This window comes from Mandrillus leucophaeus, unplaced genomic scaffold (genome assembly GCF_000951045.1).
Source record: "Mandrillus leucophaeus isolate KB7577 unplaced genomic scaffold, Mleu.le_1.0 Scaffold216, whole genome shotgun sequence".
In the NCBI taxonomy this organism is placed as follows: Eukaryota; Metazoa; Chordata; class Mammalia; order Primates; family Cercopithecidae; genus Mandrillus; species Mandrillus leucophaeus.
Window position 1 is genome coordinate 1,874,224 of NW_012102210.1, and position 17,079 is coordinate 1,891,302.

The 17,079-nt window shown below is 35.3% G+C and overlaps 1 protein-coding gene across 1 annotated transcript in view; it reads right to left on the minus strand.

Annotated features, from left to right (window-relative positions):
- The window catches only part of EXOC6B (exocyst complex component 6B), a 705,989-nt gene that overhangs the window by 363,815 nt on the left and 325,095 nt on the right, over positions 1-17,079 (minus strand). Inside the window, exons 9-11 of the mRNA XM_011980671.1 lie at positions 10,422-10,505; positions 10,010-10,056; positions 8,530-8,650 (exon numbers count right to left, since the gene is read on the minus strand). Of these exons, the coding sequence (XP_011836061.1) occupies positions 8,530-8,650; positions 10,010-10,056; positions 10,422-10,505 (252 nt within the window). The remainder of the gene's footprint in view (positions 1-8,529; positions 8,651-10,009; positions 10,057-10,421; positions 10,506-17,079) is intronic.

Consider the following 17,079-nt stretch of genomic DNA (forward strand, 5'->3'; position numbering starts at 1 on the left):
TAAAAAGTCAGGAAACAGGTGCTGGAGAGGATGTGGAGAAATAGGAACACTTTTACACTGTTGTTGGGACTGTAAACTAGTTCAACTATTGTGGAAAACAGTGTGGCGATTCCTCAAGGATCTAGAACTAGAAATATCATTTGACCCAACCATCCCATCACTGGGTATATACCCAAAGGATTATAAATCGTGCTACTATAAAGACACATGCACACGTATGTTTATTGCGGCACTATTCACAACAGCAAAGACTTGGAACCAACCCAAATGTCCATCAATGATAGGACTGGATTAAGAAAATGTGGCACATATACCCTATGAAATACTATGCAGCCATAAAAAAGGATGAGTTCATGTCCTTTGTAGGGACATGGATGAAGCTGGAAACCATCATTCTCAGCAAACTATTACAAGGACAAAAAAAAACAAACACTGCATGTTCTCAGTCATAGGTGGGAATTGAACAATGAGACCACTTGGACATAGGAAGGGGCACATCACATACTGGGGCCTATTATGGGGTGGGGGGAGGGGGAAGGGATAGCATTAGGAGATATACCCAATGTAAATGACGAGTTAATGGGTGCAGCACACCTACATGGCATATGTATACATATGTAACAAACCTGCAAGTTGTGCACATGTACCCTAGAACTTAAAGTATAATAAAAAAGTTAAATAAATAAAAATCAAAACCTTACCATAAAGAAAAAATATATAAGAAATACAAAAGAGACAATAAGTACAGAGGAAAATAAAAATTACAAATAATGTCCATGTATAACCTCATATCTACAAATTAGAAAAGTTAACTGACATGGAAAATAAACTCTGTGGGTAGGATACAAAGATGTGTATGTCATTTTTGTAAAAGTTCATTGATTTTGTTATTCAAATTCTTTAATTATAATTTTTGTTACTTGCTCTCTCATTGATCGCTCAAGTTCTGAAACAGGTGTTTTGAATTCTCCCGTAATTATGCAGCTTGTCCATGTCTCTTCCCATTACTAACAGTTTTTGTTTTACACATATTGATGCTTCCTTATAAATGGGCTATTACCTTTTCATTAGATTAAAACTAGTATTAATACAAAATACCCCTCTCCTATCCCATTTTAAGATCTTCAAATTCATTTCTATTTTCCTTATAGAATATCACCACTTCTGCTTCCCCTTCTTTATTTTCAATCTTTTCAGCTAATCTTAATTTATGAATATCTCCTATAAACATAGTATAAAACTTTTTAATGCTTTGTCATTTCCTAGTGATATGGTTTGGATATTCATCCCCTCCAAATCTTACATTAAAATATGATCCCCAGTGTTGAAAGTGGCACCTAATAGGAGGTGTTTGGATCTCTCATGAATAGCCTACTGCCCTCCCCTGAGGTAATGAGTTCATGTGGGAGGTAGTTGTTTAAGGAGCCTGGCAAACCCACCCCTTGCCCTTGCTCCCTGTCTCACAATGTGACACACTAACTCCCCTTTGCCTTTTACCATGACTCTAAGCTTCCTGAGGCCCTCACCAGAAGCAAATGCTGGCACTATACTTCATGTACAGCCTGCAGAACCTTGGGCAAAATAAACCTCTTTTCTTTACAAATTACCCAGTCTCAAGTATTACTTTTAGCAACACAAACGGATTGATAAACCTGGGATTACTGACATTTACAAACCTACTCAAGCCACTTTTCGGTACGCTTTTTAAAATTTCCATTAGTGTTTTTATTGGGTCAGCTCTTTTTAATTATCTTTCCGTGGTTAATAAATTATATCCTTTTTGCCCATTATTTACTGAAAGTAAAATTTGGAGTCTTCATTAAAACAACAACAACAACAACAACAAAAAAACCACTTTTTCCCCCCTACAGGGTTTCACACTGTCACCCAGCCTGGAGTGCAGTGGCAGGATCACAGTTCACTGCAGTCTCGACCCCCTGGGTTCAAGCAATCCTCTCACCTCAGCACCCCCAAGTAGCTGGGGCTATAGGCACAAGCGACCACACCTGGTTAATTTTTTTTGTTTTTTGTAGAGATGGGGTTTCATTATGTTGCCCATGCTGGTCTCAAACTACTGGGCTCAAGCAATCCACTTGCCTTGGCCTCCCAAAGTACTGAAATTACAGGCATGAGCCACCACACTTGGCCTAAAAAAACTTAAACATGATGTCTCTCCTTTTGTAGGAATTAATAGCATTAATTACAAATAATAATACATTATTTAGATTTATCTATGAATTGTACTAATTTTGGCATACATTTTATTTAATCCTATCTCATCTGATATTTTGCATTTTGTTTTTATTTTTTGAAGAATAAGAAGCTCTTAAAGATAGGATAGGTAAAGAGGCTGGGCCTGGTGGCTCACGCCTGTAATCCTGGCTCTTTGGAATGCCAAGGCTGGCGGGTCACCTGAGGTCAGAAACTCCAGGCCAGCCTGGCCATTATGGAGAAACCTTATCCTCACTAAAACTACGAAACTTAGCTGGGCATGGTGGCATATGCCTGTGGTCCCAGCTACTCATGAGGCTGAGGCACGAGAATTGTTTGAACCCAGGAGGCAGAGGTTGCAGTGAGCAGAGATTGCACCACTGCACCTCACCCCAGGCAACAAAGCAAGGTTATATATCAAAAATAAAAATAAATACAAATATAGGATGGGTAAAGAGTAAACTTTGAATCCTCACGTTTAAAAATGCTTTTATTTTGCCCTCTCACTAAAATATAAAATTTCCAATATAAAAAAATTGTCTCCTGTCATTTACCCTGTTTGACACTCAATGTATCCTTCCAACTTTAAGAATCTGCTCTTTTCACTACACTGGAATTTCCCCTTATTTTATTTTATTACTACAGTACCCTCTTTCGTCACTGTCTTTCCTTTCTAAATCTCTATTAAATACAACCAAAAGTGTACACCAGCTATCCTTGTTTCTTAACTTTCCCTTCCTATTTCTGTGTCTTTGCTCTCTGTATTTTGGGGTATGCATTTGACTTTATCTTCTTAATCAGCATAATATATGGTCTTATCCATTTAATCTCTGAATATCTCAATTCTTATCATCATAAACTTCTAAGAGGCCAATTTTTATTTTGGATTCATACCATCCTTTGGCTTGCTTCCATCATTTCTGCCCTGTTATAATATCTTGGATATCTTAAGGAATCTCTCACTTGCTCTTGGCTTTTGTACTAGTTTGAAATATTATGTAATAATTGTAGTGTGCTACAATTGTTATAACTGATGAGCCAATACCAACACAATATTACTAAACAAAACTCAGAGTTTACATTAGGGTTTACTCTGTGTTATATATTCTATGGGATTTCACATACATAAATATGTTCCACCATTATATTATCATTGAGAACTGTTTTGCTGTGACCCAAGTACCCTGTGCTCTGCCTATTCATCCCATCCCTCCCTCTCCCAACTCCCAGGCAACAGGGATAGTTTTCTTTTCTCCATAGTTTTGCCTTTTCCAGAATGTCATACAGTTGGGATCATATAGAATGTAGCCTTTTCAGATTGGCTTCTTTCATTTAGCAATATGCATTTAAGGTTCCTCTGTGTCTTTTCATGGATTGATAGCTCATTTCTTTATATCACTGAATAATATTCCATTATATGAATGTACCACAGTTTGTTCCTCCATTCACCCACTGACAAACATGGTTGCTTCCATGTTTTGGCAGTTATAAACAAGCTGCTATACACATCTGTGTGAAGGTTTTAGTGTGGAAATAAGTTTTCAATTTATTTGGAAAAACTCCTAGGCATACACCTGCTAGATTATATAGTAAGACGATGTTTAGTTTTGTAAAAAACTGTCAAACTGTCCTCAAAGCTGGCTGTACCGTTTCCATTCCCACTAGCAATGAATGAGAATTCCTGATGCTGCACATTCTCTCAGGCATTTGGTGTTGTTAGTGTTCCGAATTTCCTTGATGACACAGGATGATGAGTATGTTTCTTTTTTTTTTTTTTTTTTTTTTTTGAGACAGGGTCTCACTCTGTCTCCCAGTTTGGAGTGCAGTGGAATGACCATGGCTCACTACAGCCTCAGGTTCCTGGGATCAAGAGATCCTCCCACTTCACGCTCCTGAGTAGCTGGGACCACAGGCACATGCCACCATGTCTGGTTAATTTTTTAATTTTTTTGTGGACGGTATCTCACTACGTTGCCCAGACTAGTTTCAAACTCCTGGGATCAAGTGATCTTCCTGCTTTGGCCTCCCAAAGTGCTGGCGTTACAGGCATGAGCCACCATGCCTGACCTTGTTTTCTTGTTTAAGAGTTCATTGTACATTTTGAACACCAGTCCTTCATCAGATATGTGATCTGCAAAGATTTCTCTCAGTCTGTAGCTAGCCTTTTCATTCTCCTAAATTGTCCTTAATTTGTATCCACCTAAATACTGAGACTTAATCAATATTTTCCCTCTCAACATTATGAGTGGAAATAAGCCATATGTATAATTTTCTTTCTCGCTTCTTTCATTTAACATTATATTTGTGAAATTCATGAATGCTATTGTATATAGCTATACTCTGGTTATTTTCAGGCTCTATAGTATCCAATGTTTGAGTTTAACCCAGATTATCTATTTTACTGCTGATGGACATTTAAGTCATTTCTCATTTTAAAATCCAACAATGCTGGAAAGATATTCTTGCATTTTTATTATGGTGTATTATGGCAAATTACTGAAGATAATATAGTTAGAGAAAAGTTGATCCATGGGGATCTTTAAGTTTATAAGATATTACACTTTTGCAAAGTGTCTTATCAATTTAAACTTACTCCCTTAGTAGTGTATTGGAGTTTCTATTGCTCCAAATCTTTATCAACATTAGTACTGTTAATTCTTGAATAATGTTACCTCATTTGGTTCTAATTTGCATGTTTTCCCAGCCAGGTGGATTCCTTCTTTCATAAAATGTTTGTCCTTTGCTCATTTTTTCTTATTTGAGATGTCTATCTTTATTGTAATGATTTGGTAGGAATTCTTCATATATTCTATATTAGTTTGTGTTGGTATATACAAATACCATTTTTCACTATGTGGCATATTTTTCTACTAGATTTTGTGAAGTTTTATTCTTATAATTTTAACGTAGTTTGATGTTTTGTGTCTGAATCTTTTCCTTTATGGATAGTGCTTTTAGTTTTCAGTTAAGAACTCCTTCCATATCCTGAATCATAAAGATAATTTATCATAGTATCTTCTAAAAGATGAATGGTTTTGGCTTTCACATTTTCGTATTTTATCCACCTGAAATTCAATCTTTGGTGTATATTTTCCTTCATCATGACAGTCAGCTGTCCCACTGCTATTCATTTAAGTCTGTCTTCTATCCACAGACCTTCTATGCCACCTAATACATATCCCAAGGATCCATATACATGTGACACTGTTTGAAGGTCCATTATCTATCCAATGACAATATCAGAGGATCTTAATATGATTTTTCAATTGTCTTGGTATACAAATACATTATTCTCAGTCTTAAGGAATCTCTCACTTGCTCTTGGCTTTTGTACTAGTTTGAAATATTATAATTAGGTTGTAAGACAGCCATCTTCCCTATAATAAAACTATTGAAATTTGATTGACACTAAATTAAATCTATAGGTCAATTTTGAAAGTGCTGATATCTTTATAATAATAACTCTTCCAATCAATGAACATGGTATAGCTCTCAATTCTACTTAGGTCTTCTTAAACCCATTTTAATTTCTGAATGACATTTTAGAATTTCTCGACAGGGGTCTTGACTATCTTTAATACATTTTGGAGGACTGCTTTTATTAGTTTAAGGAAATTCTCTCCAGTTTCTAATTTACTAAGAAATTTTACCATAAGTTTATTGTGTGTTTTATTAATTGCTTTTCTGTATCTACTGAAATGACTATATATTTTTTGTTTTTTAATCTACAATTATGTGCATTATATTAACAGACTTTGTAACATTGAACTAAGCTAGCATTTGCTACTAGAAACTCAACCAAATATATTGTTTGTTGTAAATGGCTGGATTCTGTTTTTTAATATTTTAAGATTCCTGATTTATATTTATAAATAAGTCTGATCTATATTTATGCATTTACAAGGTCTTATACTACTCTCATCTGGTTTCATTATCAAGATCATATATGCATTATAAAAGGAGTTGGTACAGAAGAAGCGGGGTTGAGAAAAGAAAAAAAATAACGCAAAAAAATTAAGATGAATTGGCATTTCCTCATGTCTATTCTCCGAGTATTTATGTAAGAACAAAATTGAAGATAAAACTGCCTAGATAGGAGATTTCTTTGACGGAAGAATTTTGACTGTTTTTTCTTCTACTTCTGGTTCACCCTTATCCTGAAAGGAATAGCCCTTTCCAGCTTAATGGGGGAAGGGCAGCGCATTAGACTCTCCATCTTGAATAGGCCCAAGAGGCTGTGCAAATCCAAGTTTGAGTTATGAACTCTGGACTAAGAAGCGACTTCAGGAAAAAGGCAGCTTGAGTATTTAACCTATCTATCTACTCATTTCCCTTTGATTTAGCTGAGCAATTCCTTACTATCCTTACTAAGTACTTTAAGACTTAAATGAATATCTTATATGTTATATGTAAAATGCAGCATTTCCAATTGTTTCCAGCTGAGGGATTGGTACTAATAACCTAGTCTTCTACATCCCTAAAATCATAAATATTACTTTGTAAATTTTTCTTCTAGCCCGTAATTTGTATTTGCTAAAGAACGGCTATTCTACTTGTTTATTGTAGTCTTCCATGTGATATAATTGGTTTTCTTCAAATATTTTATGACTCTTGGCTGTTTGTTCATATTTTGGGCTGAAGGACTAGGTTGATTAGTATAGTTGAATCTTAAAAATACTTTTTTCAGTATTATCATATTATCATTAACAATCATATTAGCAGATCTTTTAATATTGAACTATTCCTGAAATGAACTCTCCTTTATACTAGGCATATTAAATCTTTTAATATATTGCTAAATTTACTAAGTGAAGTAGATTATGCAAGATCTTATGTTTTGAAATCAGCACTGAGAATGCTGCACATATTAATACATGAAATATCGAATCTTTCAAAATGTTTCAATTTACACTAATAATTTAATCAGAAAAAGTAAAGAGTCATTTTAAATAGCCATATATAATGCTAGAAAATATAGAAACATTTGATAAAGAATGTAGTCACATAGACACAGTGTTTTTGAGATTCAATTTGATGTTTCGGTTGTTCGTATTTTGTTTGCTGGGTGCTACTAATAAATAGTGTTATGAAATACAGTCAGCATTTGTGGCACCAACACTCTGTCTCGCTAGCACAAGTAGATGGATACTACAGTCACTTAAAAAAATTGTTTTAATGTTAAATTATCTTCTGTCATTTACTCCTCACTATTATTCCTCAAACATGTTGAGATAAGAGCCCTTGCACTACTGTTCTTTAGGACTAAAATGATCATTTAATTGGTCTTCTTTGCATAAATGGTGACTCATTGATATTCTAATCTCAGAATGCCACTTCAAAAAGCAAACACCCTGTTTCCTAATCTGTCATTTTATTTTCACTGTCTGCATTGCATGATCACTGTCTGACATTCTTGTTACAATGTTTATTGGATATCTCTTCCAATCAAAATATAACTCTGAGAGCAAAGACTATCTATCTTGTTCATTGTCACATTCCCACTGCCAAAGCATAATCAATCTTTAAGAATTGAAGGAAGGAAGGAAGGAAGGAAGGAAGGAAGGAAGGAAGGAAGGAAGGAAGGAAGGAAGGAAGGGAGGGAGGGAGGGAGGGAGGGAGGGAGGGAAGGAAGGGAATTCATAGCCAGCATTCTCCACCTGAAATAAAGTGGATTATCACCAAAAATATATGCCGCATTAAAATGTATCAATACATCATGGGAACATAAAATTAGGCCACTTAATATGTTATAAACATTTTTTTTCAAAAGGTAAGAGTAGAACTGTGAACTCCAAATCAGTGTTTATAATATTAATAGGCACTATAGCAGGCAAAATGGTATAGTGGCTAAGAACGTGGGCTCTAGAGTCAGACCATCTGGGTTTCAATCCGACTTCTACTTCTTACTGTATGGCACTAGGCTGGTTACCTAACCTCTCTGAGGTTCAATTTCCCAGACTATAAGGTAAATATAACAATAATAATAATAATAATAATAATACCTACCTTTCTAGGGTTTAGTGAGGATGAAATAAGAGAGTATATATGAAGTAAACAGAACAACATCTGACACATAGAGAGAATAATCAATAGACGTTAGCTGCTATTTTCTTATTGCAAAGGGCTTCTATAAAAGTGAGTTCAGTGGTAGAAAATGTGATAATTTGAAGGAGCTACTTCTATGTCTTTGAAGGACATATATAATTCCAAGTGAGTGATTCCAAAGACACGCATATGTTGATTTTAAAGCGGTAAAACACTGAATAGTATACAGATAATCAGCTCTAAATAACAAGTTCCCTTGGGCTTCTTACATACCGAGTGGGTACGGAGTGCTGCGATGGTTTTTGAAAGTGCCATTTCCCACAGTTCATCAATGTAGGCTCTATTTACTAAGCCCTGGGTTGTATGTAAAATGTGATCTTCAACCACAAAAAAGCTAAGATTGAGGAAAAAAGAAAGCACAGCTGTCAGAAATTACAATTTTATTACTCTCTCTGGGGTTTGACAAGCATTAAGAGATACCATCAAAGGCAAAGTTAGTGGTCATTTCTTTCTTGAAGAAAGTTATTCAGTATCATAAATGAAATCAGGCTACTTGGATTAAAAATTATGTCTGTGATCATGATATCTTCATAACCACTCCTAGAGAGATTAGAGTTACATTTCTATTAAATTTCTATTAAATGTTAACAATGATATCCAGTAGTTTAAAAGGGAGGAAAATGTGTAGAGGTAATGGAGGCAAATTTTGTTTTATTAAGAAAATACCCAGCCATCAATACATTTCAAAAAAACAAATTTTAAAGAGATCACAAAAGCTAATATATACATCATATATATTATGTATTCTTTATATATATCTTTTAAGAATCCAATGCACAAAATATCAAAATAATTCCCTTCATGTGGACTCTGTCATCAAAGTGCTGAAAAGGCATTGTATAAAGGTTTCAAAAATGCGAAGTTATGTTTGAACAATCGTGTTGTGGCTTTTTGTTATTATGCATTTAAAATGTAGCTTTCATTGTCTTGCCTAAATGTTCATATTAATGAAAAAAAGTCTTTATTAGGGAATTTTTATGATATATTTTAATAACTAATTACATTGAAACAATTTAAATCTGAAAAAAATAAACCTGATGAAGAATCCAAGTTATTTCCTTTTCTTTTAACTGCAAAGTCATTATTTTGCAATTAGAACAAGATGCCTGTATTGGGATGTTTATTTGGGAAATGCAATTCCGTACCACTATATATATTCTAGAAGAGGGTGGCAAACTATATAGCCTATGGGATAAACCTAGCCCACTGCCTGTTTTTATAAAGATTGTTTTATTGGTACATAGCCATGCTTATCATTTATGTATCGTCTACAGCTACTTTTGCACTGTAACAACAGAGCTAATCAGTTGTGACAGAGATCATATGGCCTACTAAGCCTAAAATATTTTACTATCTGGCCGTTTTGGGAAAAGTTTGCCAACTTTTGCTGATTATTTGGTTCCATCTACCAAAAACAAAGAAACAAAACATCAAGTGTAGTAAGATTACAATTCATTGTTTTTCTCACTTTATCCACAAAAATGCCCTCCAGCAACTTAATGTTGAAACCAGCAGGATATTCCTTTTAAATCATTAGAAAATCAAAAACAAATCTTGTCTTAAGGATTAAAAAAAGAAAATGAAAAGAATTTACTAAGGAAAACCTCATTTATTTTTCCAACACTCACAAATCTATGTATGGAAAGAGTATAAATTTCAATAAATAAATAAATATATATATATATATACCTACCCTACAATTTGATTAAAATACTTCCTGTAGCCATCTAAAGTTTCATGCTGCAACAAAGCAAAGAAGAAGAAGTTACTGTTTGTATTTTGTTACATTAGGACTAAGTTAAAATCAGTCACTTAATCTCTTAAGGCTCAGCTCCCTAGATGATATCTGATAAGGTAAAAATAATAATATTATCTACCAATGAAGAGGAAATACAGTAGCACACATCCAGTACTTAGAACAGTGCCTGACACACAGCAATCAATGAATAATGTTTTCTTACTGCAAGTCACATCCACCAAAAGTGGTCTCAGAATGACAGTGTATACACACACACACACACACACACACACACACACACAAAAGCATCAAAAGACATCAAGGAGGAAAAGTAAAAATATGAGAAAAGTGAAGATGGTAATCCTACCATGTTAGATGGAGGCTGAAGTACCAAACGAGCCTGTTTTCGCCTCTGTTTTCGGTAGTAATTCTCAAATGTTTCCCGGGCACCCTGTAAAATAAAGAAAAGAAAATGGGTTGACACAATTGGACCAATTACTCTTATATTTCAAGGGAAAAGACAAAGTCCCAGGTCTGGAATTTGAGGTAGTATCACATTTCTCAAAATCTGCTATTTTAACATTGATGATAACAATAGAAAATAAAAATAACTATTACCATTTATTGAACCTGACTTACAAACCTGTAAGGGTGTATACAAAATATCCTTACAAGGAAACTACCAGCACACCAAAGCTGGTTTCTGAATCTACTGTCTCAAATTCACAAGAATGAAGGGAAACCAACCTTTCCATAAGTTATGATAACAGGTAAGAAAAATTTTCCTTAAAAAAGCCACAGAACATTCCAGAAGAAAAATGTCCAGAATAAAAACCAACTTTCAAATGAATCCTGAACAAAGAGGCAATGGGAAGCAGGAAAAAAAGCAGGAATTGAGAACAATAAATTAGTATTCCCCCTTAGGGTATAATCTAGCACAGGATTAAACCCGAAAAACAAAAAACAAAAGCATGAAGATTCTTGGTGCACAGTTTCCACTTTTAATTTAGGGTTTCTGGGCTTAAAATGAGAAGTGCTCTACAGAATAATATCTGACTTATGAGTTGTGTACTGGGTCTCCCCAAATTCATGTCCTTCATGGAACTTCAGAATGTAACTGTATTTGGAAATAGGGCCATTGTAGATGTAATTAGTTAAATTAAGATGTGATCCTATCAGTGGAGGGTGGGACTTTAATAGAGTATGTCTGGTGTCCTGAAAAGCCGAAAAGAATAGATACAGAGACACATGGGGAGAACACCATGCGATGACAGAGGCAGAGAATAGAGTGATGCAGCTGCAAGCCAGGGAACATCAGAGACTGTTGATCACCAGCAGGCGCTAGAAAAACACAACAAAAGATTCTACCCAGTCTCAGAGAGAAAATGGTCCTTCCGATGCCTTGATTTTGGAATTCTAGCCTCCAAAACTGGGATAGAACACATTTCTGTTGTTTTAAACCACTCAGTTTATGGGGCCTTGTGACAGCAGCTCTAGGAAACTAATACAAACTCAGCGTGTTTAGATTATCACACCCCACTTATTACTGAATTCCTCTTTTTTTTTTTTTTTTTTTTGAGACAGAATCTCACTCTGTCACCAGGCTGGAGTGCAGTGGCACAATCTTGGCTCACTGCAACCTCCGCCTCCTGGGTTCAAGAGATTCTCCTGCCTCAGCCTCCTGAGTAGCTGGGACTACAGGTGTGCGCCACCACGCCCAGCTAATTTTTGTATTTTTAGGAAAAACAGGATTTCCTCATGTTGGGCAGGATGGTCTCGATCTGTTGACCTTGTGATCTGCCCACCCCAGCCTCCCAAAGTGCTGGGATTACAGGCGTGAGCCACCACGCCCAGCCCTGAATTCTACTCTTAATCCAAAGCTTTTCTAAATAAATAAGAGTAAAAATGGAAAGAGAGAATACCAGTAGTAAAGAAAACTGACTTTGAAACCAGAGACTATTACATTTGAATAGTGACTCTGCCCCTTACTAGCTGTACAACTGCTATAAATAGCTGTATAACTTCCTACCACTATTTTAAGTTCCACTATTTAACTTTCACTAATAGGTGTGCCACGGTTTTCTCATTTGTAGAGATGCCAACATCATACAGTTGTAATGAGGATTTAGAGGAGTTATAAAGCTTTTAGAACAGTATCTCATGCAAGTGCTTATTTTAAAAATAAATAAGACAAAATTCATGATTAAAGTAAAAGCCCTGCCCACCTAAAAAAAAGTATAAATGCCATGCAATACCTAGTTTAGTTTTCCTCTGCCTTCCTGAAAAATTGAAGAACTTTATTCAAGATGATTTATTTGTTACATTCCCAAACTGGTCCTAAAAAATTGGGAAAGTTGACTTAAGGTACTAAGTCATGTAAAGACACTAGTGTAGCTCAGGGGTTGGCAAACATTTTCTGTAAAGGGCAGGATAGTAAATATATGAGAGCTTGGTGGACAACTACTCAATTCTGCTGCTGTAGTGCAAAAGCAGTCATAAACAAGACATAAACAAGTATGGCAGTGTTCCAATAAAGCCTTGTTTATGGAAACAAATTATAATTTTGCACAGTTTTCACCTGTCATGAAATATTCCTTGTCTTTTGATTTTAAAAATGTAAAAACCATTTTTAGTTCACAGGCCATTCAGAAACAGGCAACACGCTGGATTTGGTTCATGGATGGTATGTTGAACCCTGGTGTAGCCTAAAAACAACAGTTTTAAAGTTCTAAAGTGATTATAACTGTACACCCGAATTTTTCCTTCCTATAAAATGAAATCGAACATTAGAACAGCTATGCAAGGCTTTTTTCATCCATACGTTAATGAGGCGGCAAATGATTCCGTTTGAGAAATAAGAGGAAACTGCTAGTTGGTTTGTTAAAGTTATTCTCAACTTGTCACCATGTCACAGCATAGTAGTATTATTAAATCTTAATTACATTCTGTACACACTTAAGGGCTTTTTATTTTAAGGTGACCAGCCCTAAAGGACCTTTATTATTATAGTGTGACATTACATATTCAACATGCTTTGGAGCCAAGACACACTTACTAGAGAATTTAGAGAAAGCATTCTCTCTAATTATACCATACTACACTAATTTAATTTTTTGTTATACATGATAGAAAATACATAAGATGAAATTCTATATAAAAACCAAATCATGAACTTCTACTTAATTCTAAACTGGGTATAGTTTTGCCTTTCAAGTATTCCTTCAATAGAATAAAAACAAAAGAAAAGACCAATTTATCTAACAGGTCTGGCTTCCCATTTACAAAAATGAGCTGGAGTTTCCTTAGTGGCTGCTAAATTCACCTTTCGTTATTCTATTCCCTCTGCCAATTTTGTCAACTCAATACTTAAAGGTGGAATTTGAGACGTAGATGTTTGACCAGTCCAGTTGAGTAATTGGTGAAGTGCCTGTCTATTCACAGAGAGGTCACTAGATGAACTACAGAGGTTTCACTTAAGCTCCAAGCTCTTTCAATCATTAACTTTTTTTTAAAAAGCTGCTGAAGACATAAGTAAATAGATATAAAACAATAAGCAGGCAAGTAAAACTTGGATTTTTTCCTACTTTATGTCATTAGTATTATACTGCTCCAAAAGTTTTGTGTTAATACACACAATCTCACCAAAAACCAAGTCACTTAATATATACTAAGTGGTTACCATGTGATTGGCACACTGAGAACAGTACCTGTACTTACTGAATTTATAGACTACTATGGAAGACTGACAAACAAGCAATTATATTCAAATGAACTACAAAATCCTATGGATTAAAGTAGGGTGTGTGTGTGGGGGGTGGGGGTGGGTGGGGGAAGTGTCAAAGAAAGCTTCTTTAAAAAATGACGTTTATGCTTCTAATTGACAAATGAGTCAGAAGAATAAGCCAGAAAGAGAGAAAGGGAAAAAAATGTTCCTGGAGGAGACAAAGAGGCTAAATGGAAAAAAAAGCATCACATATCCTAAGAATCTGAAAGAAGTTCTCCATGGCTGGAACTTGAGGTGTAAGGTGTAGGGCTGACAAGAGATGAGGCAGGAAAGCTTCATAAATTATGTTAAGGTATTTGTACTCTAGCGACCATAAGAATTTTAGATATTTTGGAAGTTGTATTGCAGAGAGTACAATAAAGAAAAGGAAAAATTAAAATTGAAAAGATCAGTCTCTGAGGTGTATTTAGGAGGAACTTAATTGGATATGGGTGATAAAGAATAGGAAGGAAAGAAGGTTGACGGAAAGTTTCTAACCTGGGTAACTTGTTTGATGGTGTTTTCATTTGTGAGAGAGGGAACATAAGTAGACAGAATAAACAGTAGATCATTATTCACAGATTCTGTATTTGCAAATTTGCCTACATGCTAAAATTTATTTGTAAACCTAAAAGCAATACTCATAGTTCTTTCATAGTCATTCAACAGACATGTGCAGAGGGGTGAAAAATTTGAGTTGCCTAATGCACATGTTTCTAGCTAAGGTTTAAACAAGGCAATGCTCTGCCTTCTTATTTTAGTTTTCATATTGCAAACGAATATCATTTTCATAGTCTATCCAGTGCCACATTTTTTGCATTTCTGCATTTTTGGTTGATGATTTTGCTGTTTAAAATGGCCCCCAACAATAGTACTTATGTGCTGTCTAGTGTTCCTAAGCTCAAGAAAACTGTGATGTGCCTTACAGAGAAAACCCACATGGTAGATAAACTCTCAGGCATGAGTATAGTGCTGTTGGCTATGAGTTCAATGTTAACGAATCAACAAGATATATTAAATAACATGTCCTTAAACAGAAACACTCATAAATCAAGGTTATGCATTCATTGGTTGATGAAAATGTGACCAGAAGCTCACAGGAAACTAAACCTGTATTTCTCCTAAAAACAATGGCTCAGTATTCGCTCACTCAGTGTTTCCAGTGACTTTATAGAACATAACTACCACGAATAATGAGAATTGACTATATTTGGGACAATTAATAATGATGACTTCTGTACTGGGCATATTTAATTGATGACTTCCAAGTGCCAAGTATTCGGGAACTGGCATATTTGGGTCTATAGCTCAAGAGAATCATAATCATTGGCAGAGCGATAGTAGTCAAGGCCCTTAGAGAAAGGGCTCTAAGAAATGCTTGTAGAATTAAAGCACAAAAGAACCTAGCAAAAAAGTCCAAAGGACATGAGCCATGAGGAAAGGTATAGCTCTTTCTGATAACTCAAATATAACTTTGAACATCAACTACCTAGAAAAGACTTTTCTACTACTTGATTTAAAATGGAAAGTTTTCCCTAACACATAACCCTTTTAATTCTTTGGTTAGCACATATCTCCATCTGATACTGTTTACTGTCTGTCTCCTCTTGTTAGGATGCAAGCTCCATGAGAAAAAGTCTCAGTTTATCTTATTTATTGTTGTATTCCCAGCTCCTACAACAATACCAGACACATAACTGGTACGCAATTTTCAATAAATGATTAAAAGTGTGAATAAATTATTAATCTACAATTTCTTAAAACCCTTTACTTTTATATTTGCCCTTCATCTCCTTCTGCAATAATCATTTACTTGTAAGTATTCCTATTCATCTCCTCATGTAATTTTTCGATCTCCATTTATTCTTTTAAAGTTTTTTGTTCATTTCATAGAGACAATTCTTTTTAAGAATTTTCTTTTGATTCCTATAGAAAATCACTTTTAGTGTCATGTTTCCTCTGGATTTTTAGGATGTTCTTTAACCCTTTCTAGTCAATATATTTTCTCAGACATCATTTTGTTTTGTTGTGTTTTGTTTTCCCATTTACTCTATTTTGAATGAGAGGAGCTTTCAGGTTTGGTTTGTGGTTTGCATTTGGCCCATTCACCATTTATCTGGCTATAGATCTAACATCATTATGGAAGTGGTAACTCATAGGTTGATGTGCCCAGGTCCAAAGACATGCCAAAGGCAATCTACAAATTGATTTTAGCATCCACCAAGCAACTGGCCTATAAAATATGAGCAAATATTCTCCTACCACGCAGTTCCCAGTGTTTAATAATCTGAATTTCTTAAACTGAATAAAAACCAGAGTAATACAGGATCTTCATATATGTGCTCTTGTATGGCACTATTATTTTGAATATTCTCCAGCACAGGATGAACTGTACAGTCATCCCCAATTCCCCAATTCCCCTTATCCCACACTCTGAGAGCCTTAAAATGGGAAATCCGCACACCACAAGGGTTTCCAACTGCTATGGTCTGAATGTGTCCCCCAAAATTAACATGTTGAAACTTAACCACCAACATAGTAATAAGAGATGCGGCCTTTAAGAGGTGATTAAGTGATGAGGGTAGGGCCCTCATGAATGGAATTGGGCCCCTATAAAAGAGTTTGAGGGAGTGGGTTTGCACCCGCCCATCTCTTCTGCCACGTGGGCGGAAGAGTCCTCCCCTCCATTCCCTCCCTCTGGAGGATAAGGCAGTAAGTTGTCATCTGGAAGTAAACAGCAGCCTTCACCAGACAAAAGAACCTGTTATTGCCTTGATCTTGGGCTTCTCAGCCTCCAGAACCCTAAGAAATAAGTCTCTATTGTTTATAAATTACCCAGTCTGTGGAATTTTGTTATAGCAGCACAAATGGACTAAGACGCTGGCTAATGTACTTATACATTCAGGATCCTATTTTCAAGCTAGAAGGCATACAGTGGGAAAAGTATAAAATGTCTTCTGACTTACAATTTTCTCTGTTTATAACAGCAAATCACATCACCTAACAGCTAGATTTCTCAATCCATTCAATTGGCCCAACAGAGAAAATTTTACTTAAATTCAGAGAAAATGTTAATCATCAGCCTTACCTATGAATGGTGTAACTTTTCAGATTTTTATGCATCTGAAGTATTTTGGTAGGAGTTAAGAAAGACAGACATAGAAGACAAACACGGCTTTGTTTAACTTTTTTTTTTTTTTTTTTTTTTTTTTAGATGGAGTCTCGCTCTGTCACCCAGGCTGGAGTGCAGTGGTGGGATCTC